The sequence below is a fragment of the Vipera berus genome (genome assembly GCF_964194415.1).
Source record: "Vipera berus genome assembly, chromosome: 1".
NCBI lineage: Eukaryota > Metazoa > Chordata > Lepidosauria > Squamata > Viperidae > Vipera > Vipera berus.
Window position 1 is genome coordinate 108,583,509 of NC_138202.1, and position 25,042 is coordinate 108,608,550.

Here is a 25,042-nt window from a genome sequence, read left to right on the forward strand (position 1 = left end):
TGAGCTTGGGACACTGCAACTGTCATAAATATGAATAATTTGCCAAGTGCCTGAATTTTGATCACGTGACCACAGGGATGCTGCAATGTTCATAAGAGTGAAAAACGGTCACTTTTTTCAATGCTATTATAACTTCAAAGAGTCGCTAAATTTAACTCTTGTGGGTTGACAACTAACTAGTTTATTCTGGAACTGTCTATTTCTATTTCTTACATGGTGACGTTTTAAAGCTTTCTAATTTGCAAAATGATTGGATGAGAAGACATGAAATTATAATTTGCTATTCTCATTTGTGTTTCCAGGAAAATAACAAACATACTTGATACTTGGATTGCAGTTTGATATTTATATGCTTTCCAAAGGGTGACTAGATTGCCAAATTCAAAGTTAAAAGATAAGATGCTGTTTGGAACTACGGCTTGTAAAATGGATTATTCATCTTGTTTTATATGCAGCTTGACATTTGAAATAAAGAACATCACCACTAAAAGTAAAGGCCATCTGGCAAACTTAAATAGTAAATAAGACTAGATAGTCAATTGAAACAAAGACTATAATCACCTACTGTTAATAGAATTGTGATGTATATAACTAGGTATATGAGAGCCCTGTTAATCTCCTCTGATCAGTCAGGTTTATTGTGCATACTCCTCCTAACTCTTGATGAATGATAGCAGAAAACTATGCAATTTTATTTAAACACAATTTTTCATTTTTCATTTTGACTACAGTGGTACAGTTGACCCTGAATGCAGTTCATTTCTAATTTACTTGATTTGGCTGAAAGATTCACAGAAGATATGGGTGACACATTTATAATGTTTATAGTTTTCTTCTGTAGAATCTTCTGGCTGTTTAGCTGTTTTTTTGTAGTTGTGCATATAGTTAAATACATTTATATTTTTGTTCTTGTATATAGAATATTCATTTAAAACAGGACAATCTACTCATATAAGAGAATTAATTACTCAATCCTGCCTTTACAATTTCTGTACACCGTAAAAGAAAATACATTCTTATAAAGAGGTATTTAGCTGTGCTTGGGACTTTTACAATTGATAGGATATGGGTGTGAGCTTTATTCCTTGATATTAGTTTCCAGGTACAAAATAATGTATCTGTGCAACTCAACCAGGTGTGTTTGGAAGTTGGTTTGAAAGTTTTCAACATCACCAAACTTTAAAAACTATCAAGGCTAATCTAAGAAGTGAAGTATTAATGATGCTCGAAAAAAGGTTTTGGAACCTAATTATTAACTACTGGTTGAGATTTATTATAATAACTATTTAGGCCTGCTATTTATAAGATGTTGTTAATTATTGAGATCATGGCTGCCTACAATTAACTTTATAAAGATGTGTGAACTAGAATTAAGTTATTCATTAGCATTTTGACTTTGCAAATGTTTCAACCCATAGACACTTCAGACATAACAATATCACTCTAAGAGATTGTATTTTGGGAGACTTTTTTGAAAAAATGAATTTTCTTATAGATTTTAAAAAATAAGATTATAGAGTAAAAAGAATAAGATGAACCTAGTAGTTAAAGTATACAAACTAGCTGCAAGTATGAAGCAATTTTCTTAACCTTCATACAGAAATGGGCAGTCTTTTTGTTTCAGAACCTACAACTCATCCCATCCCCTCATTAGGTATAAGAAATTATTCAGTGATGCAATAAAATCAAAAGACAGTGGGAAGTACTTGGGATTAAGGCATGGATGTCTGAGTTCTATCTCCCAGAATCTTTATGTCCTTTTCCACCCTCAGCCTCAAAGCTGAGATTTGCATGAAAGTCATCTGTCAGGCACCTTCTTCTCTGAGACAAGCACAATAAAGTTAGGAACAAAAGTTGGCCATGTGCTTGGAGAGTTTGTCCAAATGAGAAGCTGGTAGGAGCTTTTGTGAACAGCAAAATAACCCTGAGGCTCACAGAGAGCTTCCATGAAGAGGATGTCCTTATGTCAGGGATCTTCAAATTTGGCCCTTTTATGACTTGTGGACTTCAAGTCCCAGAATTCCTAAGTCACTGTGCCTGGCTGAGGAATTCTGGAAGTTGAAGTCCACAAGTCATAAAAGGGCCAAGTCTGAAGACCCCTGGTTTATGTAATCTCTACTACAGTGACGTTTTTCCAACACTGGTTCTTCTCAACTATATTTGGAGTAGGCTGTGTTTAGCACAAGTTAAAAGCAACACAACCTTATCTATTGTACCATTTCCCACCCGTTTTTCCTGGCATTCATTTCTGTTTTGCTCTCCCTTTTCTCTGATTTGTGCCTATGTCATTTCTATCAAGTTTGGTTTGGGTAGCTTTTGGATCAGTTGTTCTTATTTTTCACATTTGTTTCTTCTGGCTACAGCAGTTGAGTTTTATTTCCTTAGAGACTGTAAGAGATTTAAATTGATTTTTGAGCCACCCAGAAAGAAAAGCCTACCCATAAACTGAATGCTAAATGACATTTAAGCCTCATGAAATAGACTTTGCATGAAACAGGCTTTTCATTGGCCTCTTTACTCTGTATTCTGTGTTTGTAATGGAAGGAATACAGATTAATCAGGTACTGGTAGAAAGAATATCTTGTGCTGCAGAAGCGAGCATAGATGTTGCTAGATGATTTGTGAAAAATTTTAGTGTGAATAGTTTGCTTGTTTTGCCCAGCACATTTATGTTTACAAATAGGAGCCAGGATTTTGCAGAATTGAAAAGTAGCCAGGATTTCAAACAGCTGCCAACCCTGCACTGAAGAACTTGAGAGTTATAAAATACAAACTTTCTGCTGATTTGTAAAACACACTTTCAGCTCTTTCACACTTGTTATTTCCCCATATATCTTCAACATGGCTTTCTAAGGAAAGTGGAATGGACGTATTTTATTACCTTCTAGGATGCTCATATGATAGATATCATGACATCACATGATGTCATGTTAAAAAGAAACCTAGATCTCCAAATATTCTGCTTATGTGCACCATTCTTCCAATGGATACTTCCTTCAGAATCCAAGTTGGCATGCTGCAGAGTATTGACCTTCAGCATCACCATAGACCAGGGGTAGGCAACCCTGGCTCTTTTATGACTCGTGGACTTCAACTCCCAGAATTCCTGAGCCAGCTATGCTGAGGGGAAAGACAGAGGTTTCCAAGCTGAGCCATGCTGGCTCAGGAATTCTGGGAGTTGAAGTCCACGAGTCATAAAAGAGCCAAGGTTGCCTACCCCTGCCATAGACATTTTCTGGAAATAGAAATGGTAACTGTCTGCACCTCAGTGCTTTGTTTATAACTGTGCCCGCTTGCTCTCTAAAAAGTGAAAGAAAATTGGAAGGGTAGGCGGTTTTTAGACTGTCAAAGGGGAGCAAAGAACAACATCAGTTCATTTGCCTGCTGGTTGATGGTGTTTTATTAATATTCCTAAAATCTCAAATGTGCCTTCCAGCCCTAAATAGTTGAGACCTTTGGATGCTTTACGTTGAGTTGTGAAGCTGAAAACAGATAGCTCAGCAAATTACCTGCATTCTCTGTAAACAGGTTATAACCACTCATGTTTTGTTTATTTTTAATTTCAAGCTCTTTGCTTCCTAAAATATCTCCCTGACTGATTGTATGCTTATCTTATGAGGGCTGTTGGTTTCTTGATGTAATAATGTCTTCTTTGTCCTCTTCTCTTCTTCCTTGTGGATATTTGCTCTTGCCTAAAAGATCCAATTTATTTTTTCAATCTCACCTTTGAAGTAGCAACAGTCTTCCATCTTAAATGAGGAAATGTAACAATATCAATTGTTAGCTTTAGTGTGATGTTTTCCTCCACAGGAAAACAGTGGTGCCACTTTCTGTTGCTACTGTCAATAGCTCTACTGTAATAATTTGAAGTAGACTGTATAATTTTTCCCCACCCAGGAGGATCAAATTCCTGCTTATCCTGCTTAGTAAATAGTACCAATCTAGTAGTAATGAGGCATTTCACCTGAAGCTAGCAAAGAAAGTAAATCAGTCCAAGTTTACTTGTAGTTTACTTCAATCCAAAGAGAAACCTTAGTAAACAATCTCTTTGAATGTGGCAAAAATGGTCCATGTTTGTACAGTGTGCCTTTAAACTTTACCCAGAGTTGGATATATAGAATCATGAAATTAAAAGGATGCTCAAAGGTCACTGAGCTTAACCTTTTACTGGAGCAAGAAATCCATTATGATTACATCTCAGGCTGAGGACTTTGTAATATTAACTCCATCTCACTCAAGTAATGGCAATTTTGGCAAATATTTATAAGACTTCTGCTTTCTTAGTTCTTTGTCAGTTCCGTAGCTTTTCAAATCCTTTTCCACGATGAGGTTTTCCTTAAAGAACATACCACACAACTCCAGCCAGTTTGTCTGGAGTTTTCAAGAGGTTTAACAGGACTTTCCTTGGAATGAAACAAACACAGGGTGGTGTGCTTTCTTGGCTAGCTTGAGGCAAAGTGCTTTGTTTCAACTGGCTTTGTACTGTTTACTAGTTGGACAAATGGATCCATGATTGCAACTTGACACTGCACAAGAAAGGTCAGTCCGATGGCCTCCAATGATTATAGTTAGCTAGACTAAGAAATAAAGATTCAGGTTTTTCACAAGTGCACGAATCTCTACATTCTTTTTTGCTGAACAGTATTTGTCATTTGAATCATGACTCTGCTTGAGTGGAGGCCAGAGGAAAAACCCAAGCCTGACTCGATGGGAGACAGCCTGGGAATCTGAGCTTTACAGCCTTGAAGTATCTGGAGAAAAAAATGAGATGTAAATGAAAAGAAAGAAATTTAAGAGTCAGAATCTCACTTCACTGAATGTAAAATACCAAAAAAAAAAGCCAGTAGTATAACAACAGTGACTCTTACAAGAATGGGACTTAGAGATTTATGTTAATGTAATTCAGAGTCAAGAAACAAATACAACATAATTGAAATAAAGCTTTTGAAGTTCCATATATCTTTTTTTGAATTTTTCACAGCAGCTTCTTATCAGTATTGACAAACTGTTAGTGACCAGATTATTCTGTGTATTTAACAATCCAAAATGCCAGCTGGATGATTCATTAACATTATGGATAACTTCACTACTTTCTTCTAGATTGAACATATGAATTACAGCAGGGCTTTTCAACCGGTGGTACGCGTACCACTTGTGGTACTTTGCCACGTGGCAGGTGGTGCGCGACCATCCTAGAGAAGTATAGCGGGGGAGGGGAATGAACCCAAGCTGGAGGACTGTCTGGGCTCAGCAGAAGCCCCAGGAGCCAGCTAATTGGCGCTTCCGGCAGCAGCTCGGAGCTGAAGGTGAACTGAAGGAAAAAAAGGAGGAGAGGAGAGGCTATAAAAGGAGGTGGTTTGGCCAGGAAAGGGAAAAAAAGACAACAGGGAAAGGTTTAACCCCTTTAAACAAATGTAATTAGTTTTACCCCCTTTAATTGATTCTGTCTGTGGCTTTTAGAAAGTTTTCTTTGAAGGTAAACAGGCAACATTGTGACATGTGACACGCCTGAGGCAGCTTAAAGAAAAAAAACCGGAGTTTTATGTGTTTCTTTACTTTGTGAGCCTTTCCTGCTTTGCACTTGATTCCTGTGTCTTTAAGGGTACAGGGAAGGGGGCTTTGCATTCTTACTACACTGTGGAAAGACCTCAGAAGGGAGAGAGGAAGAAGGGCCGACCATCTAGCTCAGGGGTCTACAAACTTACCAACTTTAAACCTGTGGACTTCAACTCCCAGAATTCCTCAACCAGCCATGATGTCCATAAGTCTTAAAAATGCCAAGTTTGAAGACCCCTGAGCTAGCTGGTGGTGGTGCAAATTAATAAACATAGATAAATTCATGATACATTTGTCAGTGCAAAGGGAAAGTGATTCAGCAAAAGAACAGCCGTCGAAGAAATTAAAACTGGTAACTTTTTTCCCTTTTTTTCTACAGTTTGTAACATTTTATTAGATTATAGAATAAAATACAAAAATACAAAAGCAAATAGTAGGACACAGTGGGGAGGAAAAAGGGGGTAAAAGTGAGGGGGAGAAGGGAAAAAGAACAGACTTCCTCTGTTGTAGTAGAAGGAAGCATTAACATTGAACCTCAACTTTTTACTTTTCCATAATATTATAAACTAGCCATTTCTATAACAAGAAATGAATCTAATCAGTAAATGCCCAAATCCCCCCCCCCTTTTTTTTAGTCATCAGGTTTTTGACACCTTGCTAAGCACTGGTGGTACTCAAATATTGCCATGTCCTAAAAGTGGTACAATCTGAGAAAAAGTTGAAAAGCCCTGAATTATAGAATGCAGCATTAATTGATCTTCCGGAAGAGGGAGGCTTCAATAAAACATTGTTCATGAAACATGAACTGGATGAAGAAAATATTTGTCAACCATGTACATATATAGCCATATATTATTAGGATATATATTAGGAACTATACAAGAACTAGGGATGCGGTGGCTCAGTGGGTTAGGATGCTGAGCTTGTCGATCAGAAGGTCGGCAGTTTGGCGGGTCAAATCCCAAGTGCCGCGTAACAGAGTGAGCGCCTGTTACTCGTCCCAGCTTCTGCCAACCTAGCAGTTCGAAAGCACATAAAAATGCAAGTAGAAAAATAGGGACCACTACGGTGGGAAGGTAACAGCGTTTCGTGTGCCTTTGGCATCTAGTCATGCCGGCCACATGACCACGGAGACGTCCTCGGACAAGCGCTGGCTCTTCGGCTTTGAAACGGAGATGAGCACCAGCCCCTAGAGTCAGAAACGACTAGCATGCATGTGCGGGGGAACCTTTACCTTTTTATACAAGAACTATAAATAGAACAAAACAGACTAACAGAGTTGGAGAGGACCTTGGATGTCTTCTACTCCAACTCCCTACTCAGCCAGGAAACCCTATCAATCCAGATAAGGGGCTGTCCAGTCTCTTCTTAAAAGCCTCCAGTGATGGACCGTCCACAAATTTCTGAAGACAAGCCATTCCACTGGTTAATTGTTCTCAATGTTAAGAGATTTCTCCTTAGTTCTAGGTCGCTTCTCTCCTTGATTAGTAAAACAAAACTTCATTATCTTATTATTTGAAATAGCAAACTTCACCTTGGACTCCTTTCCTATTTGTATAAAATCCAACTCCCAGAATTCTCAGGACACCAGCAAAAAACCTCTTGATTAAGAGTTTTGGAAGTTGAAGATATTATTTTACATCTGGATTATGGAAGTACAAACATATAAATGATTTTTTTTCCTTTTTTCTTTACAGAAGATTAGAATGAAAATTGGGGATTGGAAATTGCAAAAGAGGGGATTGCTGCTTTCTTAATCACGCACAAAAAGAACCATATGACAGTATGGTGTGATTGTAGCGCTGGCAAATACTTCCAAGAAATGTTTCAGAGAAATATTTGAAAACTTCAGCCTAAGTTGGAGAAAACAAGTGAGATAACCCACATTTCTGATTTTAATCCATGATCTATTTTTTTTCTCCTTTTCTTTTGCAGGAAATCCAAGGGAAAACCAAATGGTAAAAAGCCTGCAACAGAAGAAAAGAAACTATATCTTGAACCAGAATATACGAAGTCCAGGATTACTGACTTTGAATTCAAAGAATTAGTTATATTACCACGTGAAATAGATCTTAATGAGTGGCTAGCTAGCAACAGTAAGTATTATGAAATTTGCAAAAACTGAACATTGTGCCGGTTGTCTTTCATAATCAAAGATGTTCCTGAGTAAAAGAGTAGATAAAAGCAGGCTGTTAATGTTCAGCAAAATGCAAATAATCTTTGCATTCAGTTTGATATTGATTAAAAAAAATACTGTATTCAGAGTTTTGAAACAAAATCTTTTGGATTTGGCTCATTTGCTTCAGTGCTGGGGGATGGCATAGGTTGTCATGTTTCTATGGATTCTTTTCAGCTCATAGATCTCAAGGATATGGACAAGACAGAAAGAGAAAGCCACCACTTGCTTGCCAATGTTTGTCTTCCCCACCCCACCCACCTCCAGCAGATTAAATCAGCTGCTTTTGGACTGGAGCCATGAAAAAATGAAAATGATCAATAGCTTCTTCCATGTGAGATGTGTTCTTTTCCACTTTCAGAGGTGGTTCTTAGACTGACCGAAATCTAGCAACCCTTTCCCTAACACGTTCAGATTATACCACTTTAACAAGAAACGAGCCTCTTCCCCCATCCAAAAGCACGAGGAAATTAAGGAGAGTCTTGCTTCCTGGAAGCTAGTTGGAAAAGGACCTTTCTGAAATCCAGGCTTGGATGTCTGCTTGCATTTCGGGAGCGATCCTTTTCAGCCAGCCTCTTTTGAGAGTGAAAAAGCTGCTTTGCAGAGTGTCTGTGGAGATTCTCAATCATCCAGGTCATGGTTGTCCCAAAGGTGCTTTAAAAAAGCAACTGAAATTATTTAGTTTTTTTCCTTGAAAATGTTTCGCTTCTTATCCAAGAAACTTCTTTTTGAACTGAAGAATGTGAGGAGCCCTCCACTAGCTGGTGAGAGCAGCAGGAGTGGGAGCCTGTTTGTACATGTGTGTATGAGTCTTGTGATATGTGGGGGTGGGTGGTAGTGTGTGGAGGCTACACCCATCCCAGCTCCAGCAGTGCAAAAAAAGTTGCGATATGTCATAACACATCACATGACCCAGCGAGTTTGATACCCGTGATGTAGAGTAATAATGGAAACTTTGGTGTTCTTTTGTCTTTCAGCAACAACGTTCTTCCACCATATTAATTTACAGTATAGTACCATCTCCGAATTCTGTACAGGAGAGTCGTGTCAGACCATGGCAGTATGTAATACGTAAGTCATACGGGGTTTTTTTGTGTGTGTTTGTTTTTTGTATTTTGATGGCATGAATGTTTCTTCTTTTCCAATTGAGGGATGAAAAACAATTGTCTTTCTGAGGCTGAGTGTTTTTGAAAGCAATACATTCATTCTTCAGAGTGTTAAAAGTGCATTACTTTATCATTTCCCTCGAAAGAAGAAAATGTTGTTAACTCAGAATTCATATGGGAAAGGTAATGCAAACAGCACTGTCACTGGACTTCAGATAGTGTTAATAAAAGGTAAAATCTACCTAACAGGCATTTAAACTTGCAGGTGGATATTTCGCTATTTCCATCAACCCTTCTAGTTTGATGTTCCTGTATCCTATTACAGATATACTGGTAATAACTATGGGGTGGTGTTCGAAAAATGTTCCAAAACACATTAACGTTTTAAAAAGAGATCAATCAATTCAGAAAGCTAAAATGGAACTTCCTGTTGTGTGACATTTCATTTGGATTCAAGAGATTAGAATACTCACTTAGGAATGGCATCCACATTTCCAGCATGGGAGGGGCAGAGCACAACAGCACAGAAAATTTCTTACCTGAATCAGCCTACATTATTTTTTTTTCTCTTATTATGATCCTTGTAGTCACTTTCTCTCACTGAAAAAATATTTCCAAATCCTACCCATTTTAGCCTATCCTTCGTTCTGTGGAGGCTTGTTTGTTTGTTCTTTGCATTTGGTTGCAGTTCTGTATTCATATAAACTTTCTTCATATATCAGTTCAAACTTCAGTCAGCCCCTTGACTTAGCTGCTCGTTGATTTCAACATTCATACTAATGATCCTACTGACTCAGTTGTTTACTATTTCCTCTTCCTGCCTGCTTCAGATTTCAGATATACTCTTCTATATATTGGTTTAGGCACTGTTTTGATCTAGTTTTCATTAATAACTACTCTAAACCCTTACTATAGAACTACTTCTTTTAAACCATAATTTTTAAATTACCTGCTACTTGATTCAGGCCATAGTTTGGTTCAGCAAGGTTTTTGAGAGTGCTGCCTGTTGCACTTTTTATGGGCTGGGGCTTAGCAGTCTCTCTTTTGGAACATAACTCAATCCCATAAACTACCTTTTTACTTATTGTATTCACTAAGAATCACTAAAAATCTGTAAAACTCATAATTTTACTTATTCCTGTAAATACTAATTCCCCAACATTTCTAATTCATGTACCATAGATAAAAAATGAATCACTTTCTCATTGCAAAGCATTGAATTATTGAAGTCATATATGGCAATTTCACAGAGTTCTACACCGTGTGTAGATTATTTTTAAAAAATTTGGTCAGAGGACAATAATATTTACAAATCTTATTTTGAGACCCCTTCACTGCATAAACATAAGTAGTTAAATCAAAGGATATAGGCAGTTACCATTCTTGTCCAAAAATCCATACCTGACTTAAAAATAGAATAACAACAACAACAACAATAATAATAATAGAATTGGAAGGGACCTTGGAGGTCTTCTAGTCCAACCTCCTGCTCAGGCAGAAAACCCTAGTACCATTTCAGACAAATGGTTGTCCAGTCTCTTCTTAAAAACTTCCAGTGTTGGAGCATTCACAATTTCCTGAGGCAGGTTGTTTCACTGATTAATTGTTCTAACTGTCAGGAAATTTCTCCTTAGTTCTAGGTTACTTCTCTCTTTGGTTAGTTTCCATTCATTGTCCTGCCTTCAGGTGCTTTGGAGAATAGCTTGACTCCCTCTTCTTTGTGGCAGCCCCTGAGATTTTGGAACACTGTTATCGTGTCACCCCTAGCCCTTCTCTTCATTAAACTAGACATGCCCAATTCCAGCAATGGTTCTTTATATATTTTAGCCTCCAGTCCTGTAATATTCTTTGTTGCTCTTCTCTGTACTCTTTCTAGAGTCTCAACATCTTGTTTACATTGTGGTGACCAAAACTGGATGCAGTATTCCAGGTGTGGCCTTACCAAGGCATTGTAAAGTGGTATTAATACTTCACATGATCTTGATTCTATCCCTCTGTTAATGCAGCCTAGCACTCTGTTGGAGTAGAATTGATCATTTAGTACAATTAACACAAAATGATGAAAAAATAACTGTTCTTTTAAATTAGTCATAAAACTCCAAAACAAACCACAGTTTAGGTTCAATATTGGATTTCAATCCCATATTTTTCAGTCGTGTAGCTTAAAAATACTTCTTGAGGTTGAAGATATCTAGTCAAAATAATCTTGAGTGGCATACATTTGTAAACCAGATTAAAAGCAAACATATACAATAAAAATAATAACATATTCAAGACCTCTTCAAACCCATATTTGAGTCATATACTGCATGTGAGGCAGACAGATACAAAAATAGAACAAATAAAAATAAACACAGGGTGCATCACTTAATAGACCACCATACATTACTGTTTTAATTAATTTAAACAAATAAGGCTATTGGAGTTAATCAAATACTTCAAAAATATTTAATGTTAAAATGGGTTTTACAGCATTTCCCATGCAAACTGCAGTTAAACATTCTAGCTGCACTAGCTATTTCCTTACTTTTATTACAGGTAGCCAAATAAATTAAACAAAATAGTGGCATGACTATTAACCAGCAACAGAAATAGTGTGGTATTATTTTCATAGAAGTCTGCAGTCATCAAGCAAAATATATGTAACACTTAAGAGAACATGCTTAAATTTTGTCTGCATGAATCTCCTTTTTGTTTAGATTCAGCAGCCTTTCTATGAGCTTTTGCTCATTGCTTAATAAATAACATTCTCTGCAACTAGAGATATCTTTGTAGCACAAATTAAGTACTATCGTGTTTCCCTGAAAATAAAACCCGGTCTTATTATTTATTTGCCTCCAAAAGAGGCACCAGGTCTTGTTTTCGGGGGGTGTCTTTTCCACTCACCTCGTGGCGGCAGCACCGACAGCCCCACCCAGCCATCCCACTTCTTCTGCGGCCGAAGGAGCAGCTTCATTCTGCAGCTGAGAATGGAGCTCCGACCTGCATTTCACAGTTAGAGGCCTTCCAGAAAGGCCTCTGACTGTGAAATGGAGGCCGGAGCTCCATTGTCAGTTGCAAAATGAAGCTGCTCCTTCGGCGGCAGAAGAAGTGAGACGGCGAGGTGAGGCAAGAGTCGATCCATGGGAGGCCTTGCTGCAGTGGTAAGCTCCACACCCACCCCACCTCTGCCCTAACTTGATTTTTAGGCATGCGCCTCGCCCCAAAACTAGGGATTATTTTGGGGGTAAGGCTTATATTAGGCCCACCTCTAAAAATCAAGCTATGGCTTATTTTCAAAGTAGGTCTTACTTTCGGGGAAACACTGTATCAGAACAATAGCTGTGTGTCTGTTGGGTCTGCCACTGGCTGACTTTTGCATATTTGTTCTATGGTAGAATAATAAAAAATCATATGGCAGGACTGTTTGTTTCTGTGTGTCTGTTTAGCTGTTACTACACTGTACTAGGAAGCTTCTCTATAGATGGTTGTTTCTTAAGGATATGCCTGTCTTTAAGACTATCACTCCATTTTATTCCAGTTTTTGTGGCCAGATTGTTTATTGTGAATAGAGACTTAAGACTTGCCAATCTGAGCAGCAGTTTTGAGATTGCCTGGAGACAGATGTCAAAGTTTAATGTTTAACCTCTTCTTTTGTTTCTTTGCTAAAATGGGCACTTCCCCTATTTATTGTATGAAGCGAGATTTTCCTGTTGCTACTGTTTTCTCTTTGGCCTTTGATCCTTTTAAAAACTTTCATATGGAATGTATTTTCTTCAGCTCATGACTGTTTAAAAGTACATAAAACACAACTTAAATCCTCTTTTGAGTACTATGAAAACATCTCATAGTCTAACCCTGTTTCTGAAAATGGTTGCGTGCAAGGTACCATTTTTGTGCTCTGAGGCAATATTTGTTAACATATGCTTACAGAAAACAGTTTGTTTGTACACGAAAGAATCCTTTACAAAAGGAGGGTAGTAGGCTTAAGCCTACGTTTTTATAAAGGTATAAAATGTCAGTTTCAACTTTTTCTACACAGAAAAGCTTTCCCCCCCCCTCTATTTAACAAAGATGGAGATATGTAAAATAAATTATGCTGGGTCAGAGGGAGCACCAGAACACCTAGAAACGCAGACCAAGCAAAGGACAGAGGCCTCTCACTCTATTCTAAAACATTCAGAAAGAAGAAGCCTTTCAGAAGGTCAGAAAGTGTTTGGATCCTGCACACTTCAAACAATTCCCACTCAGCACTAGAAACTTTTCTTGTCTACCAAAATTTTAGAGTTTGATTTTATTCTTAACATGCAAGCTCAGGGACGTAAACTTGTTGTTTCTTAATCTTTGTTTTGGAATGATTTCTGGACTTTTTCACCCATGTTGATAAACAGAGGCATGTGATAATTTTTCCCCACATTCTCTCCTTATTAGTCTGCATAGATGAAGAAAGGTCATTTATGCTCATCGTATTTGGAATTATGACAGAATACTAGATATGTGTTTTTGGAATATTCCCCTTTAATCTCCTCATAAAAATGAGACACAGAAAAGGCCCTGGGCAAGGATATTATATAATTGCTGACCTCCAATCGTTAGGCAAAAGGGACAATGTTTTACATTTGGAAAATAAAATCATCTTTTGGAAATGCAGTCTTGTTTTAGAGCTTCTTCAGTTGACTCCACTAATGTTGATAATCTTCATTTTCAAAGCAGCTTGAATTTGGAAGAATTCCATCCCTGTTCTCTTTGCTTCTCTTTATTAAAAAAAATAAAATAAATATCATCAAGAGTCAAATTCTTCTTGTCTATCAAGAATGAGAGTTGTTGTTGTTGTTGTTGTCATTTAGATAGAAGCATTTTGAAGTCAGGTTAGACTCCATGGACAGAATATCTGAAACTGACAACATTTCATTAGTGATAGTACAGACTGGTAATTGATGTTGCTTTGTGCAATAAATTTCTCACTAAACAATGGTGAAAATAGTAACAGTATAAATCGGCAGTTTTCAGCTTGTTGCTCTCCAATTAGAATTATTACTATAAGTTTTTCTAGCCAGAATTGCCCATTAATGGTCTTCCTGGCTGGGAGATACAAGGCAACATATCTAGTGGGGTCAAGGTTAGACTGGCTGAAGTTAATTGAATACCAAAATTGATGATAAACCTCACAATGAATGGAGTTGTGTAGCTTATTCCTTGAATGTGAACGACATTAAATTTAAAATCCCACTTGTAGAATTTATACACTTTAATTTTTTTCTATGAGCTTAGGTCATTGTTCATAGCACTCCATCTTCTATGTTTTTTTGTCCACAAGAACCACCTCTGGGACAGGTGGGACTGAGCGCCAAGACACTCAGTGAACTTCCATGGCTGGCTTGAAACAGGCGTCAAGTTCTTAACCACCGCCCTGCTCTGACTCTGCAAATAATAATACACCTATGACAATTAAGTATGTGTCATATATTTTCCCTCAACAGTGTAAGACTTCATTGAATATTAAGTTAATTATAAACGCTGGTACTAGACTTAGACATGTGCTGGCTCCATTAATAAAATGCATCTTTACATGTAATATGCATTCCTTTTAAAAATGTTGTGGAAAGAGTACAGAATCTTTATTCATATAGCTATGATGAAAATATCTCCTTTGAAGGAACTTTTTGAATTGAGTTGATACAAACATCTCAGAAATGTTTGAATTCCCCTCCCAGTAATATTCTCAGTGTTTATCACCACCACGAACTGCTATTTATACTTAACAATGCACATAAAATGTAGTTTTATGTTTAAGACTAGTTGAAGAAGTGTGCTAGCTACTGTATGGGATTTATTATGGTAAAGTTATCTGTTATTATGCTGCCATCTCCTGACAGCACATGTTACTATACAAAATCTGCTTCATTTGCACTTATCAGCCTGTTTTTGAAAATCAGAATCAAACAGTTTAAAATTCTGCATCACGTTATTCACTCTTATATTTTACTTTTATGTTCCATTAATAAAATACAAATGTGCATTTGAATAGGGAAGGCTATGCTCAGAGTAAGATTAATTCAACAGAATATATGCTCATTTTGAAATATTTTCAAATATAGTACATTTTTAAATTGGAATTTTTGTAAATTGTTGCCTGTAATTACAGTAATCCATTTCATGGGATGGAGACCTTAGCATCATACATTTCATCAACTAGACAAAATTTCTATTTATTTTATGAAAAAGTAACATTGTCTTTCCACTTGACTCAGTCCAATGTGCAAATCCATTTAAATCCATAACATATGTGGTAAAAATTGTGTCAAGAATTAAGTGGGGCTATTACACTTTTAAATCAAGATTTCTAGGAACTATTTGTAAATGTCTTTGCTTAATTTAAAATGAACCTAGAACTATAGATAGCAAATATTCCTAATTGCTAACTTTGAAAACAAAATAAGGCCGTTGCATTTTCAAGATTTTTTTATTTAAAAAATCTCATTCAGTTTCAGTTAAATACTGTTTCCTTAAAACCTGAGAGTGAAGTGGATCCATATGTACATAGTAAATCTTCAAAATATTCCTTCTGTGATGTACTAGTTTATGAACGCTACATTGCTGAAGGCTTATGTCACCTCACCTAAAACAGCATCCTAAAGTGTGACCTGTGCCTTTCAAGTGTGTTTCTGTAGTTGAAACATAGGATAAAGCTTATATAGTAGATTCTCCCATCTGTAGGATCTGCTTTTTAAAGTAGACCATGTTCTATTGTATGCTTTCATAAAACTGTTTTATAAAAAAGGGCAGTTGCTGAAACTTTATTCCTGACCCAAGCACTACAGCACTATCCCTCTCACCAATTTCTAGTTTTACAAACTTCATTCTGAAATTACAGTGGAGTGCTTAAGCTCTAATAACAGTGTTCGAAAGCCTTAATTGGAATTTTTAGCTGCTCAGCTAAGACAGTTTGTCAGTGGACTTGAGATGAGCTATTTTTTCACTTGGGCTTTGGGTGGTGTGCTTTAGGCAGTGTGTAAAGAGATTGTATTTCAATTAATTTTTAAATCCCCCAACTCTTTGCTGACTTCTTTCAGTGATAGCTTAGGAGGCGAAGGGAACCACAAATGAGAGTCGTGGGAGCCTCATGTGTTGGGTTGTAGCTTATGTGATAACTTACATATCCAGAACAGATATTACCATACTAATCGTTCTCTTCACAGACAATACTACTGGTATGATGAGCGAGGAAAGAAGATCAAATGTACAGCCCCTCAATATGTTGACTTTGTCATGAGTTCAGTGCAGAAGTTAGTGACGGATGAGGATGTATTTCCTACCAAATATGGTATGTTTATTCTCAGAAAAAAACCTACAATTCAGTCAGATCTTTATGGCTTTGGCATATAAAAAGTTTATATTGATCAACGTATGTGTCTTACAGTTCATTCGTTGGTGTTTGATCCAATTTAAATTAAATGAACTTAAAACAAATCATATCTCATTCCATTTATGCACATTACTACAACTCCTTTTATATTAGCTATTTCTAGTTCAGCAGAAGACTTGGCCAAAAGTGTTTTCCATCTAAAATCTGTACTCATGGTTGGGGGTTGAAATAATCAACTTCTCTAAAATGAGCAAGCCACACCTTTTGAGCACAGAAAAGACATCTCAGTCTTGTCTATGTATCTAATAGAATTGAATGAAGAAAAATGTAGCGCAGTAACCGGAACTGGTGTTGTTTATGACTGAGGTTGTGGGCCATCACCACTGAAGCCACCAAAGCTGAAGGGGCTTCAGCTGGTCTCTTCTCCTCCTGGCCTTAGAGCCATTGCCACCACCTGCTGTGTAAAAGATAACCTGAAGGAAGAGGAAATAAGGTTGATAGGACAATCTTTGCAGAAGCCCAGTTAGCTGGACTTCTTTTCCCCCAGAGGACCACCAATAAACCTGTAGGAAGCAGTCTAAAAATGTGTTGTTTGTTTTAAACAATATTTAATGAATTATTATGTTAGTCTTTTTATTGGTTGCAAATCACCTCAGGAGAATTTTTTCAAGTAAACAAATATTTTCAGAAGTTCAGCTTAAGATGATCCTTTCACTCTCCTCCTTTTCACATTCACCACAGGCAAAGAATTCCCGAACTCCTTTGAGTCCCTAGTGAAAAAAATCTGCAAGTATCTGTTCCATGTGCTAGCCCACATCTATTCATCACACTTCAAGGAAACCCTGGCACTGGAATTGCATGGACATTTGAACACACTCTACGTACACTTCATCCTTTTCATCCGGGAGTTTAATCTGGTGGACCCTAAAGAAACAACCATCATGGATGACCTCACAGAGATCCTCTGCAGCAGCAGCGGGAACAGTAGCAGTAATGGAAGTGGCAATGGCAGTGGCGGCGGCGGCAGCAGCAGTAGTAGTGCAGTAGCACAGAACCACGTGAAGGAGAGATGAGTCTTCCTAACCAGAGCAAAATCAACGCTAACGCTTAAAAAAAAAGGAAAATGCTCTCTATTCTCGGATGTATGCATATGTATATACACACACACATACATATATGTGTGTGTATATATATATATATATATATATATATATATATATATATATATATATATATATATATATATATATATATATATATATATATATATGTATATATGTGTGTATATATATATATATATATATATATATATATGTATATATGTATATATATGTATATGTATATATACAGACATACACAACCAAGAAAGCTTAAGCAATTATGCTGCCACCACAGGACATGTAGACACAAGGGACTATATGGAGTTTTGGTTAAATGCATCAACCTTGGCAAGACGTTGCACCAGTTCTGTGGGGATTTTTTTTCCTTCCCTCCATTTTTCTCCTGTTTCTTCCTTATCCGATGGATTATGAGTGCTGTTTTTAAGAGACGAACCACATTTTTTGAGTTGGGCTATTGCTTTTGTGTTCCTTTTTTTTTTTAATTCTGCCCACTTCCTTTTGGGAAGTGGTCCTTGTCCTTGAATGCAAGCTCTCTTTTATCTGGCTCACTTCCTCTCTTAAGATGGTGGTACTACCATTTTTTTTAAAAAAGTTGTAAACCGTAACTTAACATGTAAAGTGGCTTACGTGCAGGGCACATTGAGACTTGTCTTTGTTTTTACTTCAGTTGATCCTTTTTCTTCCCTTCCCTCAGACTTTTTCCATCTAACCCTTCACTGGGTTGTAACAGGGAGGAAAATTATTTTGGCCCAACTAAAGTAGCAATAAGGCTTCCAGTGCACTTAAGGGAGGTGGTTCCCTGATCTCCCTGGGGTCAGAGTGTGGATCTTGAAAGCACCCACAAAAATTCTGGTATTTTTAGAGAGAAATTTCAGAAGATATACTAGCCAGGAGAGGAATCCACCCTGCGGTAAAAGCCATGACTGCTTCTTCTTCGCCAAAGGGGGCCTGAGACAGGATGGGAAGGGGGCACACAATCTCCCACCACTATGCTAAGAGAGATGGCTGTTGGCATATAATTATGTTGTTGGCTTATTTTAGTTCATCTGTCCAATAATAATAATAATAATAATAAAAAAAATTCTATCAGACACACGTTGAAATTTTTTCACTGCATTAGCAGGCATTATTTGTATTTCTTTGCATGTAAAGTTAAAGGTTTGCCAGTCATACCATGGGAAGTTGCTTATGGATTTATTTGGTTTTCCCCCCCAATTTACATTTTATTTTCTTAAAATATGGTATTAAGCATAAGGATATTAAGCCTGACATTTTCCATTCAAGTTACACATCCTTCTGATAAATATTTGGCCTTTCTTCTTTTAGCATTTCATTCTAAACAAACTCAGCTCTTTTCTGATCAGATCAAGAAAAGATTTCCTGCATAGTTCAAGTAAAACTTTTAGGGATAACGTGCTGCAATTGTTATGAGAATCAGTATTCTGTTCATATTAGGTTGCACTCAAGAACTGATTTACATTCCCTCGTGTTATGATTTTTATTTCAAAAATGTATTAATATGGGGCAGGGAGAAGACCATTTAAAGCATCTTAGGTGTAACTATTTTTCCTCTTAATGTGTTCTCTTTATAAAAACTCAAATATAAAGGTAAAGGTTTTCCCTATCCAATCAAGTCCGGCTCTAGGGGGAGCTGCTCATCTCTGTTTCCTAGCTGAGGGAGCCAGCATTATCTGATCATGTGGCCAGCATGACTATACGCTGAGGGAACACTATTATCTTGCTACCAAAGTGGTATCTTTTGAACTGCTAGGTGGGCAGGAGCTGAGTCAGGAAAGGGAGCTCACCCCATTGTGCAGTACTTGGGGCTTGAACTGCTATCCTTTCAGTCAGCAAGCCCAGCATCTTAACCACTAGGCCACTGCGCCCCTTCAAATATTTTACTGGACTAAACCCTAGAGCAGTGTTCAAAAGAACTCTTGCCTGTAGGAAGTACTGGTGGCAATAATCATTATTGTGCCTTTACTTTAAAAAAAAAACTTCAGGGTACTAATGATCAGTTAAGACAATCAAAAGTAAAACTTTCAAATGATACAAGGCAGCTGATAAAATAGTAATTTCTTTCAAAAAGAAAACCTTTTGTATTAAAAGGCCTTAAGGCAAGAACAAAAGAAAGTCTCTTAAGAATCCAGATGCAGCCATGGAAAAGTAATGTTTGTCTTTTTGATCCTTATCACCGGAAGTCTGCTTCAGTTATGGATAAAACCCCTTCTGCACAAACCTGGTTTTCCCAAATTGTACTCCCATGTTTGATTGTTACATGCACGCCTTAAGACTGGTCAACTTTGGCACTGGGTGAGAGAAATTTGAAAGAAAGTTATCTTAGTGATTTGGGCATTAAATATCCTATTGGACAAACTGCATTTTAATTTATTGAATTGAATAACAGAGTTTAAAGGGTTTTTGGAGGTCTTCTAGTCCAACCCTCAATTATTTCAACTTAGGCACCATCTGATTCCAAACTTACTCTGGGTGATATAAAATAAAACCAAACAAAATATAAAAATACAATATAATAATAAAGCATTAAAGAAAAGGAATGAAGAAGCGCAGATGAGACCAAGCTGGCCCTACACGCTAATGCAAAGCCTGCCAGTACATGCCAAGCTCCAGGGCTTTCTGAAGTGCTGTCAGGGTAGGAGCCACACAGATATAAGGCATCTGATTCCAGAAGGCAGGTGCTGCAACAGAGAGGGCCCGTTGTTTCTTCATATGGTCGACAAGCTGTGGGACAATTGGTGCCTAGGAAGGCAAATCCATATTCCATACCGTCTTTGCATCCAAAGCAGATCACCACCTCTATTTCTCCAATAATTAATAGGAACCCCCTCCCCCCCCCCCCCCAAAGAACCATCAGTACAAGTGGATATCTGCTCCCTTGCAAGGAAATCGCTTCCTGAAGGTGAGCCTTCATTTTCTGAGTTTTTGGACTATGATTGCGAAGCAGTTATCCTCAGACTGGGAAGCCATTACTTCATCTGAATCACTGTAAACTTTACTGATTCTGTGCTCAGAAGTCAACTTCTATAGCCTCAAGTGAGCAAAAATGTTCTCTGAGTACCAGGAGCTTCTTGCATCAATTGCCTTTCTCAACTTCTGCCTGGGACTTACAAAGTTGTACATCACACTCAGCACAAAGCACTGCATGCCCACAGTAAGTGCCTTCTATTAGTTGGACTACTTCATTGAAGGATTAGTATTTAATGTTACTGTGTTGGGCAGTTGCATTGTTTAATAGATAAGGAATGGTCGACTGCTGAACTTGCACTGCGGTTTGAATAAAAAACGATCATGTTTTGTTAGGAGGACTCCTTTATGCTCAGAGACTTTAAAGAAGAAGCAACTAAGCATCATACAGCTTGGAACATTTCTTATTTTAAACATGCACATGTATCACAGATGGCATTTCTACCAGGATTGCCCTAAAATAAAGAATATTCCAAAGCCTTGTGATTTATGATTCTGAACAAAACAGGAGTAAATTAACAGAAAGGAAGGAAGTGGCCTTATGTCAGAATATTTTTTTTTGCCAGCTTATTGTCTATACAATGCTGGCAGTAGCCCCAGATTACTCAGAATTTTTTATCAAGCCTATCTGGAAATTCCAAGTATTAAACCTGGAATCTTCCATAAGTAAAATCATATGCTTTATCACAGACTACACCATTTTTATAACTGATGTCTCAATAGTTCAAATGTTGACGTTTAGATTTGCCCAAACTTTTCTCATCTTCCACTTCCTAGTAAGATTGTCCTAAAATTAAGATAAACTGGATGCTCAGCTTATATGTTTAATTAGGGCTATGTTTAGATATATTGCTTGCAATATTTCTTTAGCTTGGGAAGTAAAATTTCTGACAAACATTTTAATGCTTCCACTTCTGTTCATTTGTGAGGAATCAATTAGGCAAAAGTATGAACATTTGAGCTTCCTCGATAGCCCCTTAGTAATCTCTTTGTTTTGTACAAATGCACAATTGCTAGGTCAAAAAAGATTTGCACATATTGTGAGAACCATCTTAATTCAAGAAATGTATCTTTGGTTCCAGAATGATCCTTGTGAGATGAAGTCAAAGTTAACATCCAGGTAGAAATAAGGAAGAAATAAGTCACACAGATCACAAAGTAATACAATTGGAAGGGATCTTGGATGTCTTCTAGTCCAATCCCTGCTCAAGCAGGAGAACCTATACATTCCAGACAAATGGTGGTCCAATCTCTCCTTAAAAAGCTCCAGTGATGGAGCAGCCACAACTTCTGGGGGCAAACTGTTCCACTGATTAATTAGGAAACTAATGGTTAGTTGTTCAAAAGAAAGTATGGCACTCATGAAAAGAGAATGCAATTGGCAAAGGGACATACTCATACTATTCCTTCTTCAAACTTAAACTGCATTGTAGTTAATGGGTTCTAATCTTCAGAGTGTATACATACATACATACATTAAAAAAACACATTCTGCCCATACAACTGCAGAGGGAGTAGCCGCTGTTCTGTTAAAAGGCATAATTATGAACAATGACTGACAAGGCAGTTTCTGATGTGACCAAAAAGACACAGGAAATGGAAAGTACAAGTGGCACTTCACCTTCTTTACTGTCCCCAAATGTTTGGTTGGAACTCTGGCTTATCCTATCATAGGGAGAAATAGGCAGTAACTGTACCAGGCAGAAGGAAAAAGTTCAAAGAACAGGAGGAAGAGACGTTAAAAGAAACCTAAGTCTGGGTCAGGAATGAAACCTGAGAAAACGCCTCATACCTAGTTGATAGGGAGATAAAGGGAGGAAGGCAGAAGCACACTTAGACTTGTGAGAGCCTGTTACTATAATCCAGGAGTCTTCAAACTCGGCCCTTTTATGACTCATGGACTTCAACTCCCAGAATTCCTCAGCCAGCATGCCTGGCTGAGGAATTCTGGGAGTTGAAGTCCATGAGTCATAAAAGGGCCGAGTTTGAAGACCCCTGCTATAATCTAATAATAGTATTTGCATGCATGAGTTGGGTTTCCTTGTCTACATTAAACGGCTGATCTTCCCTCATCCAATAGCACCATCTCTATTTCTCTGTGGTGTAAAATGTGTTTACTTCTGCACACATTTTGCTTATATTAAGAATATGAAACATAAAAATAAATATGTATGATGATTTAATAATACATAAGATGGGCATGGCAGAGACCAGGGAACAGGGAATTTTAACTTCTGTTTCTTAATATGTAATGATGCTGACTGAATATTATCCAAGGCCATTTAATTCCAACTGCAGCGATCACTTCACTGGAATTTCAGCTTCCACAGATACAGTAGTGAAAAAGAAACTGCTGATGCTAGATACTATTTTTATTTATAAATCGGATTTTCACACTGGTCCAGTGTAAAATGATGACTATTCCTACGTTTGAGGGAAGGAAACAATGTATTAAAAAAATGCTCTATTATTTTTAACAATATGTAATTTTTACTGTGATCTCAAAGAATAAACAGTTGATTATTTTTTTTTCTTGCAAGAACTTCAGTTTCTACTAAACACATCATTCCTGTAGTTCTAAATTGACACAGCTTTCACACAACTAGCTTTTTATTATGTACAAAGCCTTTTACATTAAAATACATGTTCATGCCTGGAAAATTCATTAGGCAAAAAGCTTAACAACTTCATTGCTCTATGTACAGAAAACTGCACTGCTTAAAAGTGATCCAAAGTAACTTTTGTTATTATACAATGTAAAAGGTAAAGACTAATCGATGCCATTTTGCCCTTCAAACATAAATTCCTTACAGTGATGATGATAACTTTATTGTCACTTTGAATGTACACCAATCGGCATACATCAAAATGAAATTTCGTTGCATACAGCTCTCAAAGGGTCACCACCTCCGATATATACTTCTTGTTTGTGGCCCGCTCAAATTTCACATTATCCATTTTAGTTTCTAGGGAGTGAACAATGGCACACAGGACAGATGGAAATGGGGCTCCATGTTGATTAGCCCACAAATTCGCTTGTATTCTGACAACCTCCCTTCTTTCCTTTTTCTGATCCTGACTCTTCCACCTTTTCCTTAAAGAGGCCTTGCTTCTTTTCGCCCCTGGAGCACACTGCTGCTGCTACCAACTCCTCCAAAAGCCCCACTCCCTTCCTCTGGGCCTGCCGACAGCGTCATCCAGTTCCTTCACTCCATAAGCTCCAGGTCCTCTCCTCCTCTGCCTCCTCTGGAAACAGCCCTGATTTGCAATACAATCCATCACTGGGCCAGCAGTCAGATCTTGCTGCTGGTAGAACAAATTCAAACAGCGCCAACAACTTTTAACGGTCTCACCAACAGTTCCAAAACCACTAGAAACTCGCCAGGCCAGCAAAGATTGTCGGTCGTATGTTGAATGTTAACTTAGTTCCACCATGTTGCTCAAACACATTAAAATCTTCCTGATCATGTGGCCTATAGCCCTTACTATCCCTCCCAAAACTATTTGCCTTCAAGAGCCAATGCAGCCGCAGCCATTCCAGGCGCCGCCATCTTAGATACATATCAGGCAGCCAATTAATCACCAAATTCAAAAATCAGGTACAACACAATGCATCCAATGCATCAGCATAAACTAATGACTTTATTTTTGACATTGTAAATCTCCTTTTTCTCCATTGGCAAAGATACAACTAACACCAAAGGCTTAACTCTTCTAGCTAGAAGACAAGTCTTATTCCTATCCTGTGGAGGAAAACCCCTCTCTTTAGTCTTGTACTCTGTCTCTATAAAAAAGCAGCATCAGGGTGAAAAACTAAGATGACTTCTAGATAACTGTGCACCAACTGATCAGTGTGGGCTGAGAATAGGCTGCAGACTCAATCAGCAGCTGCAAAATCAGCTGGACAAGAAAATGAAAACCTCTAGAAGCAACCTCTAGAAGCTTTTCAGATTGCCTGCAGTAGTAAATGGTAACACTAACGGTGACTTAGATAGGCCTCTCTTACAACAAGTAAAGTACAGGTAGTCCTTGTTTAGTGACTGCCTTGAACAATGACTGCAGTTATGAGACTGATGAAAACATTATTTTGTGGCTAATGCCTGCATTTGCAGAATCTCTCTCAATACATATTGTCCTCTGCCTGATTGGAGTGGAGATATTTCTTTAAAAGCTATTTGTTCCTGACTTGCTTTTCTCCACAATAGATCTCCACAATACATCTCTAAAAAGTTCATGTTAATGAGCTCAGCTCCATGACCTTAATTAATTAGGATAGTGGGGCTGCCCAAAATCATAAATGACAAGACCCTAATTGATTTCACACTAAAGGCTTTTGTTTCCCTCCTAAGGATTCGTGGCTTGCAGCCTCAAGTATACTAGGCAAACTGCTGGTGCTAATACATTCCTTTCAATGTGCATTCCCCATTACGTGCTTGTTCACTCTTTTGTGCTCCCTTCCTCTCCAAGGAATGTAAATATGAACATCAATTCTCTTCTTGCTAATTACCCCAGCATTCCAAAGGATGGCAGAATGGAGGAAAGGGGCTCTAAGCCTTGCCTTTCGTCTGGCATAAGCACAATTGTGGCCATATGATTTTCACCCTGTAACCACTTTGTTTAATGACCAAGATGCTGGAACCAGTTGTGGTCACTAAATGGCTGGCTCAGGAATTCTGGGAGTTGAAGTCCACGAGTCATAAAAGAGCCAAGGTTGCCTACCCCTGGTATAGGTAATGCTTAATCAACCTGTGGG

At 37.7% G+C, this 25,042-nt stretch overlaps 1 protein-coding gene across 5 annotated transcripts in view; it reads left to right on the forward strand.

Moving 5' to 3' along the window:
- MOB2 (MOB kinase activator 2) overlaps positions 1-17,404 on the forward strand; it is a gene marked incomplete at its 5' end in the record, with an annotated part of 130,129 nt that extends 112,725 nt beyond the window's left edge. For 4 of the 5 annotated variants that reach the window (XM_081315302.1, XM_081315303.1, XM_081315301.1 and 1 more), the window contains 4 exons: positions 7,492-7,652; positions 8,710-8,803; positions 16,017-16,141; positions 16,925-17,403. In XM_081315302.1, the coding sequence (XP_081171428.1) occupies positions 7,492-7,652; positions 8,710-8,803; positions 16,017-16,141; positions 16,925-17,256 (712 nt within the window). In that variant the 3' untranslated portion in view covers positions 17,257-17,403. Of the gene's footprint in view, positions 1-7,491; positions 7,653-8,709; positions 8,804-16,016; positions 16,142-16,924 lie in introns of all 5 variants that reach the window. The other variant, XM_081315304.1, reaches the window with a different exon arrangement.
- Between the last annotated feature and the right edge of the window lie 7,638 nt (positions 17,405-25,042).